This window comes from Thunnus thynnus, chromosome 12 (assembly GCF_963924715.1).
Source record: "Thunnus thynnus chromosome 12, fThuThy2.1, whole genome shotgun sequence".
NCBI classification, from domain to species: Eukaryota; Metazoa; Chordata; class Actinopteri; order Scombriformes; family Scombridae; genus Thunnus; species Thunnus thynnus.
This window is the reverse complement of record NC_089528.1, coordinates 33,426,145-33,446,084: the sequence shown is the minus strand read 5'-3', so window position 1 is coordinate 33,446,084 and position 19,940 is coordinate 33,426,145. Positions and strand designations below refer to the sequence as shown.

The 19,940-nt window shown below is 42.1% G+C and overlaps 1 protein-coding gene across 2 annotated transcripts in view; it reads left to right on the top strand.

The window, feature by feature from the left end:
* pex5lb (peroxisomal biogenesis factor 5-like b) overlaps positions 1–19,940 on the top strand; it is a 57,100-nt gene that overhangs the window by 29,423 nt on the left and 7,737 nt on the right. For both annotated transcript variants that reach the window (XM_067606987.1, XM_067606986.1), the window contains 6 exons: positions 1,583–1,861; positions 3,631–3,751; positions 4,809–4,896; positions 5,355–5,453; positions 13,938–14,057; positions 18,662–18,805. In XM_067606987.1, the coding sequence (XP_067463088.1) occupies positions 1,583–1,861; positions 3,631–3,751; positions 4,809–4,896; positions 5,355–5,453; positions 13,938–14,057; positions 18,662–18,805 (851 nt within the window). The remainder of the gene's footprint in view (positions 1–1,582; positions 1,862–3,630; positions 3,752–4,808; positions 4,897–5,354; positions 5,454–13,937; positions 14,058–18,661; positions 18,806–19,940) is intronic.

The following is a 19,940-nucleotide window of genomic DNA, read 5'->3' as shown; positions in this document are numbered from 1 at the left end:
CAAAAAGGGGCAGAATAGCAGATCTTTACATACAGAGATAACAGAGCATATATATATATATATTGTCTCTCCTGGACATTCACAGTGATGCAAAATAGAAATCGTTTTCTAGTAGAGCTGCACAAAGTAACGCTGCCTTTTTCTCTTTTTGTCAACATTATGTTGTTTGAATAAACTTTATTGAAACGTTCAGTGTGAGCTCCACGTCGTAGACGCTCAGTTGATCCGTACAGGGAAAGAAAGAAAGTCTCAGGTTCTGTTTGTGTAGAAATGAAGATTAAAACATGAAGATCAGAGCTGCAACTCAGCTGCAGTTGATTCATCAATTCATTGTTTTATGTCAATTTTTAAGAAAAAAAGTCAAAATTCTCTGATTGCAGCTTCTATTTCTTGAGAATATTTTCTGGTTTCTGTCGTCTCTATGACAGTAAACTGAATATCTTTGTGTTGAGGACACAACAAGACATTTGAGGACGTCGTCTTGGAAACCATTTCCATAGTGCATCACAACTGGGTCCCAGTTCATTTGAAGTTGTGTTTAGTCTCTGTGGGTGAGTCGGTTGGTGGTCTTCCTCTCTGTTCTGGTCCAGCTTCCTCTCTCTCTCCTCTAACTTTCTGTCCTTGGCCGTCCTCCTTCCTCCTCTCTGCCCATCTGTCACCTCCAACTCAGCAGGTACAGCAGCCATTAATTAACACCTCTGACCTCCTCTGTCCTCCTGTCGGCCCCGTCCTCCTCATGGCGTTCATTAGGAGTCTTAAGCAGACTAACTGCTCTGTTTGTTTGTTTCTGTAAAAACCGTCCACGTCTCAGAAACTGAAACTGAGGCTAAACGTGGAGACAGCAGCTGAAATCTCATCTGTTCAGGTACAAACTGAAGATCATGTTTCCACAGTTTGATGATGACAAGTAAAGGTCACATGATGGAGCTCAAATCAGGCCCGATATGCACATAATACTGTATTTTATCATTTATTGTTGGGCTACAACTACCAATTATTTACATTATTGATTGATCTGCTGATTATTTTCTGGGTTAATCATCTATAAAACGGGTCAGCAGATAGTTTCAGTGTGTTTTCTCAGGAGTTTTCATTAGTTTAGGGTTGTATCTGAAGGCTGGCAGCTTATTTTAATACTCATTTGGCTGAAAAGTTACTCAAACGTGAACATATGTTCTGTGTTGGACTTGGAGACGTTTCTTTACTGGTTACCAGCAGGTGATAAACAGCAGCCTGCTGCATTAATGGTTGATGGAAAGTTCTGTTGTTGTTGTTGTTGCCTTACAAAATCAACATCAGCACACCGTTTCTGTTTGACTGACGCCTGTTGTGTTTGTGTTCTGGTCCAACAGGCTAAAGTTGTGGAATTACAACAGTGTTCACACATTAAAATGTAATTTCAGCAGCATCACTGTTCAAACAGCACAGTGGTTGTGATGGAAGACGACTACCGGCCTGTCAAACATCAGAGAACAGCAGCAGAACCTGAAGCCTCTAAACAGACCGTGAAGTTGCAGCTGCAGATTGTCTGATAACGCTTCGATGTTGTCGGATATTAATCCTCTGTCCTTCCATCCTGCAGTCCTGTCCACAGCTCTGGACCTGGTGGACCTCAGCGAGCCGGGGGAGAGCAGCGGCGGCGGCAGCAGCAGCGGGGGTAGCAGCAGCGGCGGCAGCAGCGTCGGCAGCAGCGTCGGCAGCTGCGGCAACAAGGATCGCAGGAGGAGTCCTCTGAGGAGGAAGGGCAGCTCGAGGAGCCCTCGGCGCCGGATGAGACCCGACGAGACGGAGCTGATCCAGGTGGAGGTGGAGCAGCTTCCTGCCAGTCCCAGAACACCTGAGAGGATCTCTCTGGACTCAGGTACCACAGCCTGGGAGGACACAGTATGAACATACTCAGCTGCTTCGTAACCTTCACGTGTTCCTTCAGAACCACAGATCCTCATCAATCATTGATAAATGGGTGATTAAACCATAATGAAGCTTTCAGAGAGCAGAGACAGTGTGTTCTTTAGGTTTTCACTATTTATTTATAGACAGTCAGACAATAATATGGTCCGATGTTACATAAAACAGGAGAATATAACGTCATGATTTCAGTAAATGTTATTGTATGTGAAGAATGAAACATACAAATGTAAAAATCAGCTGCACAAAAAGTTGAAATATTTCCATCTTTGTATATTCTGGGTCACTTTAGGAAACGTCACACAATTACAGGAGAAAAGAAAAGTGTTTAGTTTGCTTTTACTGCTCTCAAATGTAAAAATGAGTCAAATTTGACCTGAACAGTATGTAGGAGTCATGAATGAGTTAAAGAACATCACCTGCATCGTTTTCACTCTGCAGGTCATTAGAGCCAAATCTAACAACTGAAATGTGTCTGTTGCTCCGAGTATCAAACGGACACATATTGTGTGTTTTTAAATGCTTTGTCAGGTTTTTAAGCTACGTTTAGAGCAGCGGTTCCTGACAGAAAGAACATTTTTGTCACCTCCGCTATTGGTCCATCCTCAACACTTTGGAAACCTCTGGTTTGGAAAACATTTGATTTAACAAAACTCTTTATTTAACATTGATGTGTTGAGTAGTTTGACTTAGTTTGTTAAAGCTCCACTAATTCATACTATTATATGAACATTAAATTAATTCTAATATGTGTCTGGAAGCTAAAAGGAGGGTTAGATTCATCAGGTGGAAACAAATATCATGCTAATTTACAGCTTGTTTCTGCTGCAGCCAAAAATAAAGTAACAAAAAGACAAAACAAAGCAGCTTTAACCAAAATAAAACTACAAAGGACCGAGACTAGAACCCTGAGGGACTCCACAAGTAATAATTTACACTGTCAGTGGGATGATGAAGCTCTGTGTCTGCTAACATGTTAGCCACAAATGCTTCATAAGCTGATTATATGTCAGATATTGAGTTCACAGGCAAATGGACAAAAAGTCAATAAATGAAGCTTTAAATGTAAAAACTCTTTCAGTATTGTGAATGAGGTTCCATACTGGTACAGATACTGAACATTTTTGTGTGAAGTTTATTTTTCTGGTCTGAATGTTGGTTTTCTGCCAGAACCAAACAAACATCAGAGTAACAGACTCCAGGTCAGACAGTTTGTTTTTAGCTTCACGTCTCTGCTTCTCCTCACGTCCTCGCTCATTTAGTTAAAAGCTTTGAATCCAGTCAGTTGTGAGTAAAAACCAGTCGAGGCCGACTTTAATCTGAGCTTTCACTCTGATGAGAATTTAACTCCCTGTTTCACCTCTTTGTCCTTTTACACCCAGACAGCAGGACAGGTTTTTATTGTAATGAAAGCGTCAAACATTTAAGGAAAATTCTTGTGTTATACTTGTGTTTTATTTTTATAGTTTTGTCAACGTCTGTCTCCTTCTTGTTAAACGGTTGATGGACAGTGAAAACATCAGATGATGGAAAATAAGTCCAGAGACTTTATGGTTCTACCAGAGTCTGATGTGTTGTATTTTATATACAGTACAGTGTGATATATTCATATTTAGCTCCCTCCAAAGCTTCATAGAGGCAGAACTCAGTTTGAATACAGTGGTAACATGTCTTCACAGAGGTGTTTGAAGTAGTAAACGTGTGTTGTTGATGTGCTCACAGTCAGTCTGTCGTCTCCTCTGGACAAATGGGACGAGGTGAACCTGGACGTGGAGGACGGCGGCTGCAGGAGGAGATGCGAGAAGAGATGCACCTCCCACCATTCCTCCAGTGAACTGCTGTGGTAAAAACACACAAAAATACGCTTTTACCTTCATCCTGCTTCATCAGAACCAACAGCCAGAGTCAAAGATGACACCTGCATCAGTGTTTAAGCGTCCACAGAGTCTGCAGGGACGAACACGAGGACCTCAGTTTGACTCATCTTCATCTTTTGGAGGCTTTTTCACATTAATTATAATTATTTGGTCCATGAAATAGACCAAAAAGCAGTGTGTAGTCGGGGTCACATTTCACATGTCTATGAGTTGTTAACAGCTCCACCAAATAGTGATTTTTCCCTCTAAACTTCTCACATGCTTTCATTTCAATAAATGTTCAAATGATCCAATATTTCAGCAAAAATCAAAGATTAGAGAAAAAGTCCAAAAACTGAAAACAGATTTGTGTATCAGAACTTTGTTTTTTCTTCTTTCCTCTCCCATTAATCATCTCACCACCCCTCAGATTTATCTGCTGACCCTTTGGAGGGGCCCCACCCCTAGGTTGGGAACCACTGGACTAAACTAGCTAACTGTATATAAAGTAGTGTAAACTAGCTCCACCTCCAGCAGCTACAACAGTAAAATGTTTTCAGTCTCAGGAGAGTAGTTCTGTGTAGTACATTGTAAAGAACTTCAGTATAAAGTCAGAGGTTGTTTATCTGCAGCAGTGAAGCTGTAAACAGAACCGTGTTCCTGCACATGCTCAGTGGCGTCTGCCGTACACAGAACTACTCTCCAGAGACTGAAAACGTGATGCTGTTATTAGTCTCTGGAGCCGTTTCTAAACAAACTAACGTGACCAAACTCTTCATGATGAAGGAACATGTGACCCAGTGCAGCGATGTGACTCACTGACGTGTTTTTAATCAGATACATCAGCTTTGATACACACACGGTACTGGTCAGTAGATCAATTCATTGTTGGTTTGGAAGACAAATATAGAAAATCAGCAGACTGATCCTTTAATGGCCCTCAGGACCAACTTTACTGCTGCTCAGACTGTAAGAACAGTGTGTTGTGTCTGTAATGAACTCTGCAGCCTGTTTCACCCAAAGCTGCTCTCCGCTGTGTTTCAGGTCTGCAGAGTTTAAAACGGATCCAGTGATGAAGACGTCCTTCGACATCCACAGCTTCGACGATCTCGACTTCATATCATCAACACAGGTCACACTGCAGTAATACTCACAGTACTACTCACAATACTACTCACAGTACTACTCACAGTACTACTCACAATACTACTCACAGTACTCACACTGCAGTACTACTCACAGTACTACTCACAGTACTACTCACAGTACTACTCACAGTACTACTCACATTACTAATAACAGTACTACTCACAGTACTCACACTACAGTACTACTCACTATAGGGTTTGAACGGCACACTGAGTGCAGAGGGACAGTGTGTAGTTCGGGGAGCGTGGGATAATAGAGCGCTCCCTGCAGAAACAGCTGGTGGTTAGTTCAGGCGTCTGTTTTAAAGTCTGTTTGACTTTGGTCACAAGTTTTTTTGGCGTCTGTGGGTTTGTTTTACCTGATGACTGCTGGCTGACCTTCCTGTGTGTGTGTGTGTGTGTGTGTGTGTGTGTGTGTGTGTGTGTGTGTGTGTGTGTGTAGGACTGTGGGGCGTCCAGACAGTGCAGACGGACTCGTTCCCTGCTGGCCAGAAACGAGTCTCTGGAGGACGAGTTTGTCAGAGCGAAGGCTGCTGTTGAGGTACAAACACACACACACACACACACACACACACACACACACACACACACACACACACACACACACACACACACACACACACAGCTGGACAGACATAAACAAACTTGATCAACTTTAAACCTGCATTAACTGATGTTTTGTTGTGGCAGTGAACGCCACACTGACACATTCAGGCTGATGTGTTGAACTTGTTAGCAAACAGTTTATTTCCACATCCAGCAGTTACGGAGCAACATTATCACTCATGTGGAGTCGTGTTGAATGTAGGTCATATATGAGACTCATATTGACATGGTTCATTGTGCCGTACACTTCCTGAGGAGGTCATTACCTCTGATGTCATCACCAGTAAACCTCCATAAATCCACAGAGAAGATACAGGCTGCAGAAGTTTCCTTCAGTGTGACAGTGATCAGTGATAGTCGTCTGTGAGCTGATTCACACGACTGTTAATGGAGACAAGTCAGAACATCTTGAGATTAAAGTTATAATGTTTGGAGAAGAAGGTGTCTGACAGTCTGAAGTCTTGCTCTCCTGATGCTTTCATGTTTTTTCGACATGTTGCTGTTTGCATGTTTCAGATTGCAAAAACATTTTTGCAGTAGAAGAAAAAAACTCAGAGATCCACTTAAAAATACAAGGACGTTGCTCCAGACAGATAATTATTACAGAACAATGAGCCTCGTCCAGAATATAATCAGCTGTTTCCTTTAAAAACTGCACATCCAGCAGCTCTGCGCTGCTCTCAGGTTCTCCTCCGTCATCATGAACCAGCTCTCACATCTCATCATCAGCTGATCTGCAGCATCCTGCGAAACCTGCAGTTTGTTTCTCTGCACTTTGATTCAGTAGTTTATTGTATTTATGTTTAAATGTGATGAAACACGTAAAAGACGTTAAATCAGTTGAACACATCAGTCATTTAAAAGTGTAAAACAAGCATTAATTCATTTGTTTTGTTGTTATAAATTATAGTTTTTAATTAAAATGTGATTTCTTATGTTTTAGAGTCTGTCAGCATCATACGTCGGAGGCTTCACTTCATATTTTTATTGATATTATCCGAATGTTTTACAGGACAATAACAGGAAGGATTATTCAGATGAGACTAAAATAAAATGACCTCAATAAAGAAACAGATTTAAAAATAAAAAATCAGATCAGAGGAAGAAGATTATGTGATGATGCAGAAACAGCAACAACATGAAGACTAAAGATAGAACGAGCAGCTGATTATATAAAGATGATATGAGGCTAGAAACCTGCACTGAGCATGTGCAGTGGACAGTCAGCCGGTCGGGTGTAAGCCCCTCGCCGGGCGCAGCTTCGAACAAACAAAAAATTAAATTACTCAGATTGTCAAAACAAGAAAAATTATTGAGCTGTGCAGCGTATGAATATTTTACTATGCAGACAAAACAACGTCTGGCGGATGAGAAGAGCAGCAGTCAGTGAAGAAGAGGCCTGCTCAGAAACCTCACATCACCATCATCATCCAGCAGGCTAACAGGCTGAGACACTGGTACCAGTTATATCAGGTCATCTGATACCAGTCACAGAGGTAACGTGGCCTCTTAAAGAAAGTCATAAATAATAAAAGTAAAAAACCTCCACTGGGCGTACGGAGCACGCACATTCATGAAGCAAGTTGAATTTTAATGAAGCTGCGTCTCTGCAGAGGATTCAAGCCGCCTCCAGCTCTGGAGATCCGGTCCGTGTTACTGGAGACACTTGAGCTCCCTTATTTTATTTCTCAACATGCAGAATTTAATCAGCACGTTTATTTACAAGCTGTTTACAGGCAGGTTGCTGTCTGTCTGTGTTGATTCAGGGAAAAGAAAGAGAACAGAATGAAGCACGTTAGCTGATCAGCTGTTTCTGATGAAATGAGCCGTCACATCCTCCGCTGGGAGAGACCTTCTCCTGGTTTCACCCTGCAAGCAGTGGAGTCTAAGTCATTAGTAAGCGTCTATGCAGTAGCTGTGCACGTCCCATAACATCCCTCTGATAAGCTGTACTAGTTTAAGTGAAGGCTAAAATAAACAGGGTGGACATGTTCCATATTTAACACACACACCTGTGCCTGAGCAGTCCTATGACGACTGCTGTCAACCACATCTTTAAAGAGCGGCCGCCGTCTCCAAGCAGAGCGCCGTCCCTCCTCACGCTCTAACCAGTGCACTCTCCATCAAGATGTCATGGGCAGACCCGTCCCCCTACACCAATACAGCAAGTAATTCCATGTCTGCATCGCACACAAACCCGAGCATTAATTGAGTGTTTACAAAAAGATACTCGTTCTTAGATGGTGCCTGGATGCACACGAGTTCCATCAATACAGACAAAAATACCAGGTGAAATACCAGCTGATATCCACCGAGGAGGAATCAGACAGCAGCCCGTTACTATCACTTACATGTTATAACTGCGGTGATAACTCATCAATTAATCCAAACAGATCCCAATTCAGATCCACCATTAGATTCTGATGTCTTCATTAGTTTCCGACCAATTCTGGATCTTTGATACTGATATTGGTATTATTATTATAAATAATCTGATAGTAATTAATCAGCTGATATTATTTGTTCTTACTGAACGTTGTCTGTGAGTCAAGTTGCATCTGAAGTAAGTTTTGGAGTGCAGGGTGTTCTTGGCCTCATCCTGGTGAACCTGTAATGTGCTCATTACTGCCCCCTGAGGCCAGCGGGCAGAAAACACTCACTTGTACACGACCACAAAGAACTCATTCAATACTGGAGAAAGACGAGAGACACAAAGGTGAAATTTCTGCTTTTCAGAAAGTGTTTTTTGGTTTGACAAGAGGAAAGACTTCAAGGATGAAGACTAACTGGTTGGTGCTAACACCACCCGTCAAAGTGGATGTCCAGTAACATTAGAAGTGGATACTAGTGGGCAATTTAGCAATATCATCAACTAATATAATGCTAACTATTTCAACTGTGTATCCATTAATTTTTGCTAATTATTTCAAACTATTTGAACTATTTGGACAGTACTGCTCAGTGCTAACTGGTTTTCATGTTAGGTCATATATTTCGTAGTAAGTTGTGGTGTTTTAACAGGACTCTCCGACCCGTAACTGAACTTGTAGCTGTCGTCTCTGGTTTTCCTCCTGTTCCCGCTGTTCTCCAACGGAGACAAGTTCCAGGAGCTAAAAATCAGCACCGTTAGGAGGTGGGATTATTACATGTCAACAACAACAAACACAACACAGCAGTAACCACCACCATAAGTTCTCAAAGGTTCATGTTATGAGTCATTAAGTCCCAGTAATGGAGTGGGTGTGGGTTGGTTCAGGATGTTTCAGGACAGTTCAGGATGTTTCAGGATGTTTCAGGACAGTTCAGGAAGGTTCAGGATGTTTCAGGATGTTTCAGGATGGTTCAGGATGTTTCAGGACAGTTCAGGATGTTTCAGGATGTTTCAGGACAGTTCAGGAAGGTTCAGGATGTTTCAGGACAGTTCAGGACATTTCAGGACAGTTCAGGACGTTTCAGGATGTTTCAGGACGGTTCAGGACATTTCAGGATGTTTCAGGACGTTTAAGGATGTTTCAGGACAGTTCAGGATGTTTCAGGACGTTTCAGGATGTTTCAGGACAGTTCAGGATGTTTCAGGACGTTTCAGGATGGTTCAGGACGTTTCAGGATGGTTCAGGACGGTTCCGGACGTTTTGGGACGTTTCGGGACGTTTCGGGACGGTTCGGACGGTTTCAGTATGTTTCAGGGTGTTTCCGGATGTTTCAGGATGTTTCAGGATGTTCAGGATGATTCAGGGTGTTTCAGAATGTTTCAGGATGGTTCACGATGTTTCAGGATGGTTCAGGACGGTTCAGGACGGTTCAGGACGTTTCAGGATGGTTTCAGGATGGTTTCAGGACGTTTCAGGATGTTTCAGGATGGTTTCAGGATGTTTCAGTGTGTTTCAGGACGTTTCAGGACGGTTCAGGACGTTTCAGGATGGTTTCAGGGTGTTTCGGGATGTTTCAGGATGTTTCGGGATGTTTCGGGATGTTTCGGGATGTTTCGGGATGGTTCGGGATGTTTCAGGATGGTTCAGGATATTTCAGGATGTTTCAGGATGTTTCGGGATGTTTCGGGATGTTTCGGGATGTTTCAGGATGTTTCAGGATGTTTCAGGGTGTTTCAGGATGGTTCAGGATGTTTCAGGATGTTGCAGGATGTTTCAGGATGGTTTCGGGATGTTTCGGGATGTTTCAGATGTTTCAGGGTGTTTCAGGGTGTTTCGCAATGTTTCAGGATGTTTCAGGATGGTTCAGGATGTTTCAGGATGGTTTCGGGATGTTTCGGGATGTTTCAGATGTTTCAGGATGTTTCAGGATGTTTCAGGGTGTTTCAGGATGGTTCAGGACGTTTCAGGATGTTTCAGGGTGTTTCGGGATGGTTCGGGATGTTTCAGGATGTTTCAGGATGGTTTCGGGATGTTTCGGGATGTTTCAGATGTTTCAGGATGTTTCAGGGTGTTTCGGGATGTTTCGGGATGTTTCGGGATGTTTCAGATGTTTCAGGATGTTTCGGGATGTTTCAGGATGTTTCAGATGTTTCAGGATGTTTCAAGGTGTTTCAGGATGGTTCAGGATGTTTCAGGATGTTTCAGGATGGTTCAGGATGTTTCGGGATGTTTCAGGATGGTTCAGGATGTTTCAGGATGGTTCAGGATGGTTCGGGGTGTTTCAGGGTGTTTCAGGATGGTTTCGGGATGTTTCAGATGTTTCAGGATGTTTCAGGGTGTTTCAGGATGTTTCAGGATGTTTCAGGGTGTTTCAGGATGTTTCAGGATGGTTTCAGGATGTTTCAGGACAGTTCAGGATGTTTGGGGATGTTTCAGGATGGTTCAGGATGGTTCAGGGTGTTTCAGGATGTTTCAGGGTGTTTCAGGATGGTTCAGGATGGTTTCAGGATGTTTCAGGATGGTTCAGGATGTTTCAGGATGTTTCAGGATGGTTCAGGATGTTTCAGGATGTTTCAGGATGTTTCAGGGTGTTTCAGGATGTTTCAGGATGGTTTCAGGATGTTTCAGGACAGTTCAGGATGTTTGGGGATGGTTCAGGATGTTTCAGGGTGTTTCAGGATGGTTTCAGGATGTTTCAGGATGGTTCAGGATGTTTCAGGATGTTTCAGGATGGTTCAGGATGTTTCAGGGTGGTTCAGGATGGTTCAGGGTGTTTCAGGATGTTTCAGGACGTTTCAGGGTGTTTCGGGATGGTTCGGGATGTTTCAGGATGTTTCAGGATGGTTTCGGGATGTTTCGGGATGTTTCAGATGTTTCAGGATGTTTCAGGGTGTTTCGGGATGTTTCGGGATGTTTCGGGATGTTTCAGATGTTTCAGGATGTTTCGGGATGTTTCAGGATGTTTCAGATGTTTCAGGATGTTTCAAGGTGTTTCAGGATGGTTCAGGATGTTTCAGGATGTTTCAGGATGTTTCAGGATGTTTCGGGATGTTTCAGGATGGTTCAGGATGTTTCAGGATGGTTCAGGATGGTTCGGGGTGTTTCAGGGTGTTTCAGGATGGTTTCGGGATGTTTCAGATGTTTCAGGATGTTTCAGGGTGTTTCAGGATGTTTCAGGATGTTTCAGGGTGTTTCAGGATGTTTCAGGATGGTTTCAGGATGTTTCAGGACAGTTCAGGATGTTTGGGGATGTTTCAGGATGGTTCAGGATGGTTCAGGGTGTTTCAGGATGTTTCAGGGTGTTTCAAGATGGTTCAGGATGGTTTCAGGATGTTTCAGGATGGTTCAGGATGTTTCAGGATGTTTCAGGATGGTTCAGGATGTTTCAGGATGTTTCAGGATGTTTCAGGGTGTTTCAGGATGTTTCAGGATGGTTTCAGGATGTTTCAGGACAGTTCAGGATGTTTGGGGATGGTTTCAGGATGTTTCAGGATGGTTCAGGATGTTTCAGGGTGTTTCAGGATGGTTTCAGGATGTTTCAGGATGGTTCAGGATGTTTCAGGATGTTTCAGGATGGTTCAGGATGTTTCAGGGTGGTTCAGGATGGTTCAGGGTGTTTCAGGATGTTTCAGGGTGTTTCAGGATGGTTCAGGATGGTTTCAGGATGTTTCAGGATGGTTCAGGATGTTTCAGGATGGTTCAGGATGGTTCAGGATAATGATGAGGATGATGATGGCAGTGATGATGGTGTTTTTTGTTCGGTGAGTTTGGAGGTGCTCACAGCGAGCTCACAGCTCAGTGATTAAAGTGCAGATTTTCTCCGTCAGACATGTAATTTTCAGACACTCGTGTCGATGAGTTCATGCTGTTCTGCTCTTGAATCCTGTCAGCTCGGCTCAGTGAACCAATCACTGTCTGGTCTGATTGACGAGCCGCTGAGTAAAAGCTCTTCCTGCTCTCTTGTTTCTCATCACAGCCGACATTTTCTGAATTTAGCTGCAGGTGTTTTAATCCACAGCGACTGACAGACAGAGATCAGAGAGTCTGACATTCAAACATCAGGACATAAAGGACACAGACTGAAATATGAGTTTAGGATAAATTGATCTGAATTTGTTTTGTGTTATAGAACAATGAAGCTGATATTCTAGTTACTTTATCTTTCTAATAACCTCAGTGTCCCTGATAACAAAATCATGGAAGACTGGAAAACCTTTTGTTAGTTATTACATGATATTGCAAAGTATTATTGATGCTAATGATGATAAGATGATGAACATGTCGTGCATACAGCTCACAGCTTCACTATAAATGAATATTAACCACAGGCTGAACTCCTTAAGTATCTGATTTTAAGACTGAAACCTCAGTTTCTTCTTCAGACCTTTTTTCAAGCTGCAGAGAACAACTGAAAGAGAAGAGCATCATGTTTGATGCCACAGCCTTTTTAAAAGCTTATTATCATCAGGAGTTAGTTTCAGCAGTGAGCTGCTCTGTGAGTTAACTGACAGATGGAAACATGCAACATGTCGGCCTGTTTGAACCAATATGATGACAGAAAAAATAAAACCATCAGCAGAGAAAGACCCTATAAAAGCTCATCAGATGGGCTGTTGTGATGTCAGCTGGTGTCGTAGTACATTCACTCAAGTTCTGTACTTCAATACAGTTAGAGGTATTTGTACTTTACTGGAGTATTTCCATGTGATGCTACTTTCTACATTTCAGAGGGAAATATTGTACTTTCTACTCCACTACATTTATTTGACAGCTTTAGTTACTTTTCAGATGAAGATTTGACACAATGGATAATATAACAAGCTTTTAAAATACAACACATTGTTAAAGATGAAACCAGTGGTTTCCAACCTTTTTGGCTTTTGACGTCTTACAAAAAGCAGTGTGTAGTCGGGGTCACATTTCACATGTCTATGAGTTGTTAACAGCTCCACCAAATAGTGATTTTTCCCTCTAAACTTCTCACATGCTTTCATTTCAATAAATGTTCAAATGATCCAATATTTCAGCAAAAATCAAAGATTAGAGAAAAAGTCCAAAAACTGAAAACAGATTTGTGTATCAGAACTTTGTTTTTTCTTCTTTCCTCTCCCATTAATCATCTCACCACCCCTCAGATTTATCTGCTGACTCTTTTTTACATCAGATTTGTTCACATTTAGTCAAACAGTCTCCATTAAACATCATGTGAATCAGCTGCAGTCTGCAGTGAAACATGATTACTGTCATACTGAAGGAAACTTCTGCAGCCTGTTTGTTTCTTCTGGTTTCTAAATGGTTTTATGGAAGTTTCCAGTCGTTAAGTTTCCATCCAATCGTAGCTCAAGTTTTAACAACATTTCCAGAAAATGGTTAAAAGAAAATGTTGTGAATGTTTGTTTCATTTTCAGGTGAAGATAAACTCAAAATCACAAAAACTGTTGATCAAACTCGTTTTGAGTTTAAAAGTCAGTGAAATGACTGTAAGACTGAGACGCCAGCAGAGAAGTCAAATAATGAAATAATCAACTTTATTCTTAGTTTTCTGATTTAAATCATAAAAGTTTTACTCTGCTGCTGTCAGCAGGAACAGTATTTAATCCAGCTTCAAAATCAAATAATCCACTTATACTTTAGTTTTATAAATTAGAACTGAATTTAAATCATTATCTTATGAAACAGTTCAAATGTACACAAACACTTTTACTCTGTTATTTATATTTCAACGTTTGGTTTTTCTTTTTTATTGATATTTATTAAACAAATTCTCCTGATTATATGATTCATGTTGTTTCATCCACATTTATATATTTACACATTATAAAGATATTAGATCATATTATATATTTATATATTAGATCTCAGGTCCATTAAAGATTTTTAGATTTAACACCAGGAATATCATGAAAATGAAATAACAAACCACTGAATTAACAGAATGTTTGAAACGTGACTTTGACAGCTGGCCGTCAGCAGCTGGAGGTCACATGATGAATTATTGATCGCTCAGAGAAGAGCGATCAATAATCAGAGTGTTTGCTGTGTTTCAGTCGGACACTGAGTTCTGGGACAAGATGCAGGCGGAGTGGGAGGAGCTCGCCAGGAGGAACTGGCTGGAGGAGACGGAGGGTCAGCGGCCGATCCCGCCCGCCGTCTCACCTGCAGAGAAGGTAAAGAAACTCTCTGATGATGTCAATCAATCAATCAATCAATCAATCAATCAAACTTCATGTATATAGCACCATACAGCTACATAAAGGTAAATATGGAGACTGATGAGCACCAAAATAAGTCAAAAGCCAAAATTATTCAAAAAGTTAAATTAGAAAAAAGATAAATATTAAAAGATAATACAATCAATAAAAATAACAATCAATAAATTGATAAAATACTACACAAAATAAATAGATTATAATAAAACAGTAAAATTTTAATAAAATATAATAGAGTACAATAAATAATAATGATGATAATAAATAAAAGAGGTTTATAATAATAATAAAGACTAAACATTAGTGACATCAGAACTGTGGCGTCCAATCAGATCACGCCTGACGGCAGCGTGAGAGACGAGACGCTCCGAGTGCCTTTAACGTTATGTCGTATTTCACTTCCTGTGTTCGACTCCTCCTTTATAACTCTCACTTTTTATTTCCAAAGAAAGAAGGCCGTTATTAATAATGACAGATTATTTCTGTCAGCATTAATCTGTAATTTTAATCCTCTCGCCTCAGCATCAGTAATCCCCCATAATCCCTCCTCCGCTCAGGTGTTACATCACCGCGGCGACGGAGGTGAAGGTGGTCTGATGTCGACACGTTATTAAACATCTGTTCACACCTGTGACAGATCACAGACCAGAAACACAAACAGCATTTATTAATGTCTCAGATCTCCTACGTACAGTGAACGTTTCATCAAGCGTCTGGTTAGTTCAGGTGTCTGTAATGACAGCGGGACAGTGGAGCGTCTGTGGTTGGTTCAGGTGTCTGTAATGACAGCGGGACAGTTGGGCGTCTGTGGTTGGTTCAGGTGTCTGTAATGACAGCGGGACAGTGGAGCGTCTGTGGTTAGTTCAGGTGTCTGTAATGACAGCGGGACAGTTGGGCGTCTGTGCTTAGTTCAGGTGTCTGTAATGACGGCGGGACAGTGGGGCGTCTGTGCTTAGTTCAGGTGTCTGTAATGACAGCGGGACAGTGGGGCGTCTGTGCTTAGTTCAGGTGTCTGTAATGACAGCGGGACAGTTGGGCGTCTGTGGTTAGTTCAGGTGTATGTAATGACGGCGGGACAGTGGGGCGTCTGTGGTTAGTTCAGGTGTCTGTAATGACAGCGGGACAGTTGGGCGTCTGTGCTTAGTTCAGGTGTCTGTAATGACGCGGGACAGTGAAGCGTCTGCTTAGTTCAGGTGTCTGTAATGACAGCGGGACAGTTGGGCGTCTGTGGTTAGTTCAGGTGTCTGTAATGACAGCGGGATAGTGGGGCGTCTGTGGTTAGTTCAGGTGTATGTAATGACGGCGGGACAGTGGGGCGTCTGTGCTTAGTTCAGGTGTCTGTAATGACGGCGGGACAGTTGGGCGTCTGTGGTTAGTTCAGGTGTCTGTAATGACGCGGGACAGTGAAGCGTCTGCTTAGTTCAGGTGTCTGTAATGACAGCGGGACAGTGGGGCGTCTGTGGTTAGTTCAGGTGTCTGTAATGACAGCGGGATAGTGGGGCGTCTGTGGTTAGTTCAGGTGTCTGTAATGACAGCGGGATAGTGGGGCGTCTGTGGTTAGTTCAGGTGTCTGTAATGACAGCGGGACAGTTGGGCGTCTGTGGTTAGTTCAGGTGTCTGTAATGACAGCGGGACAGTTGGGCGTCTGTGGTTAGTTCAGGTGTCTGTAATGACGGCGGGACAGTGGGGCGTCTGTGCTTAGTTCAGGTGTCTGTAATGACGCGGGACAGTGAAGCGTCTGCTTAGTTCAGGTGTCTGTAATGACAGCGGGACAGTGGGGCGTCTGTGGTTAGTTCAGGTGTCTGTAATGACAGCGGGATAGTGGGGCGTCTGTGGTTAGTTCAGGTGTATGTAATGACGGCGGGACAGTGGGGCGTCTGTGCTTAGTTCAGGTGTATGTAATGACGGCGGGACAGTGGGGCGTCTGTGCTTAGTTCAGGTGTATGTAATGACGGCGGGACAGTTGGGCGTCTGTGCTTAGTTCAGGTGTCTGTAATGACGCGGGACAGTGAAGCGTCTGCTTAGTTCAGGTGTCTGTAATGACAGCGGGACAGTGGGGCGTCTGTGGTTAGTTCAGGTGTCTGTAATGACAGCGGGATAGTGGGGCGTCTGTGGTTAGTTCAGGTGTCTGTAATGACAGCGGGACAGTTGGGCGTCTGTGGTTAGTTCAGGTGTATGTAATGACGGCGGGACAGTGGGGCGTCTGTGCTTAGTTCAGGTGTATGTAATGACGGCGGGACAGTGGGGCGTCTGTGCTTAGTTCAGGTGTATGTAATGACGGCGGGACAGTTGGGCGTCTGTGGTTAGTTCAGGTGTCTGTAATGACAGAGGGACAGTGGGGCGTCTGTGGTTAGTTCAGGTGTCTGTAATGACAGCGGGACAGTGGGGCGTCTGTGGTTGGTTCAGGTGTCTGTAATGACAGAGGGACAGTGGGGCGTCTGTGGTTAGTTCAGGTGTCTGTAATGACGGCGGGACAGTGGGGCGTCTGTGCTTAGTTCAGGTGTCTGTAATGACAGCGGGACAGTGGGGCGTCTGTGCTTAGTTCAGGTGTCTGTAATGACAGCGGGACAGTCAAGCGTTCAGTCAGTATCAGTGTGTTGCTCTGTGGCTCTGCAGTCATGTGACCTGCGTGTTTTGTCCTTGAGGTGTTCAGGGAACATATGGCTTCTGTCAGAGCAGCAGTTTCCTCTCTTTCTGTTCAGTGAATTGTTGAACATTAATCTGAAACTACAACAGTAAAACTGACAGACGTGAGTTCATGCGTGAAATAAAAATAAAAAGCAGAGTTCCTCTGTTCAGTTTTTATCAGAAGTGAGATGAAGAGAGTTGTGCTGCTTTTCGCTGCATGTACTGAATGTTGGGATAATAATATAATAAGACATTTCAGGTACTTCTGTAATGTAGGACAGCTGTGCTTTATTGATAATATCTACAGAAATGATCATATTTACATTTTTTAATTGATTCTCATTGTAAAATTTCTTGATTCTTTTTCAATTAAGACGATCATTTGAAACAGATTTCCACAGATACACAGAGAGACAAATGAGCTGCTGGATGTTCATGAGAAAATAAAATGACAGTTTACATTTTTCCATAAAAATCGAGTTGTTTTTTAAATCTTAAAATAAATAAATACAAACCAAAAACCTTCAGCAAGACAAGTTTATTAGCAGAACATCTGTTTTACAGAAAAGCAACAAAGTGCTTTAAATAATGTTTTAAAAACATTAAACAGGAAGTGTATCATATGCAGGACATAAATACACAATAAAAGCACAGAAACACATGAAAAAGAGAATAAATACCAGACGGCTCAGAGACGAACCTGCTGGAAATAAGCGTGAACGTGTTTTTTAAGTCTGCTTGTTTTTAAGAAGTCAGTATTTAAGGTCAAGGGTCAAGGTCACTTTTATTGTCTCCTCAGGATAAACAACAACAACAACAACAACAACAACACAACGACGACGTGCAGACGCTGAACTAAGATAAAAGATTAGGACAAAAATATTTACTCAAAGCAAACACATCTTATTAAATAAATTATAAATAATAAACAGACTTTTTATTGATTTAATTTGAACTCCATGATTACACAAAGACCAGAGCTGCAACAATTAGTCAATTAATGAACAACTATTTTGATAATTGATTAATAATTGATGACAGTAAACTGAACATCTTTGAGTTCTGGACGTAATGAGACATTTGAAGACGTCATGTTGGACTTTTAGAAACACTGATTCATGTTTTTCACCATTTTATGCACAAAACAAATATTTTCACTCTTGTTTGTTGAGCTGAAGTACGTTCAGTCATTGATTTGTATATATATATATATATAACACGTCTGTGGGACTGTTGTTGCTTAGTTACGGGGAGGAAAAAAACTAAATTTGGTCTTTTCCATCATAATTATAACTGATTTTATTGTTGTGTGTAGTTTGACTTAATGAGATCATGTAAATGTTGAATAAAAGAGGCTCCAGGATCGAGCCTTGAGGAACTCCGTCAGCAGGTCTCACAGGTCCTGGTCTTTAAACGTCGCTTCAATCATTCAGACTGAAATAATCCTCGCAACTCTCATCCAGATCATTTGGTTCTTTGAGGCAGTTTGATAATTAATTATTGATCCTGAATGAAATGAGTACAGAGTTGAAACCATGATTGATCATATGATTGGCTGAGTGCTGATCATGTGACAGCTGTTAAATGAGGTTGGTGTGTTGGGAACGTAGGTCTGATTTTCTTAAACTGCATCAACAACTTTCTGCAAAGTGAGTCCTGCAGTTAATTATTGAATAAGTTTTAAAATAAACTGTTGGTGCTTTGACAGTCATTTAATTTCCTTTTTAGTTCATAATATCGACAATCTGTCTCAATTATAAATGAGACACTGAGACATGAGTTCATGTTTGTGGTTCAGACGGAAACGTCTCGGTCCTGATCAGCTGTTTGGGCTTCAGGACTTGTTACTATGACAACAGTTTCAGATTCATTTTAAGAAGCTTTGAAGAACCATCAAGGTTTTGATGTGGATGACTGGGTTCTGCCTCCTGCAGGGTTACTACTTCAACACCAACAACCCGTACAGAGACTGGCCCAACGCCTTCGCCGAGGGTCAGGAGAAAGCTCGGGAGGGAGACCTGAACACCGCCGTCCTGCTGATGGAGGCCGCCATCCTGCAGGACCCGCAGGACTCTGAGGTGAACCTGCTGCACATCTGCAGCTGCTGCACATCTGCAGCTGCTGCACATCTGCAGCTGCTGCACATCTGCAGCTGCTGCATTTACGTTTCAGTCTTTCACTGATCTTCAGCACATAAATCTTTCTGGATAATTTAACCGTCTTATATGTTTATGTTCTGACCACCAGTTTCCATAAAAGGACTGGGCTGCTTTTGCAGCAGCTAAACGTGCAAATGAGACAAAAAGGTAGCGTGTAATTCATAAAGCACAAAGGGTTAAATTCACCACAAACTGTGCTGCCAAGCAAACAGCGTCATGGTGTCCATGTTGCATCTGCATGTATGTAAATTAGATCATATTGTCTCAGATGGTATTAAGGGTGAAATCTTGGGTGAGTTTGGGGGTTTTAAAATTATCTCGGACTTTCAGCTTCTTAAAAATAAAAATGTCCTGACAGCTCTGAAGGAGTTCAGGATTCATCCACACAGTGAGACATATAACATATAACATATAAGATATAATCAGTGTGCACCAGCTGACCTGACCTACTGCACACAGCCTCCTTCTCAGTTCAGAGACGCACTTGTTGTTGCACTTGAGAAGTAAAAGAAGCAAAATACATGAAAGTTGGTTTGTGATTGTGGAGCTCTGTGTGTGTGTGTGTGTGTGTGTGTGTGTGTGTGCGTGTGTGTGTGTGTGTGTGGGCGTGTTTGTGTTTTCGTTTCATGAACAGGATGTTAAACGGAGCTGTCAGCAGGTTCTCATCTGTTCTCTGTGGATTTCAGCTCTGAATACTACAATAACCATGATCCTTAGCTGCTGTTGCTATGGAGATGAAGGCGGTCAGAGGTGTGAATTCCAAAATGCTTTGTTGTTACAGTTGGAAACAAAACCTGTTGCCATGGTTACTGAAGAATTCCAAAACTAACCCAAAGAGTGAATGTGAAGCTCTGTGATTCGACGTTTCTTGCTGAAATGCATCCTGGCAGTTGTAGTCGACTTCTCTCTCTTCAGTTTTTATGTCTTTAAGCTTCTTATCAGAGAAGCAGATGTTATCTGTTTCATGTGGATCACTGACGGCTGCTTCAGTGATGTGAAGCGTTTCTGACTCTTCTTCTTCTTCTTCTTCTTCTTCTTCTTCTTCTTCTTCTTC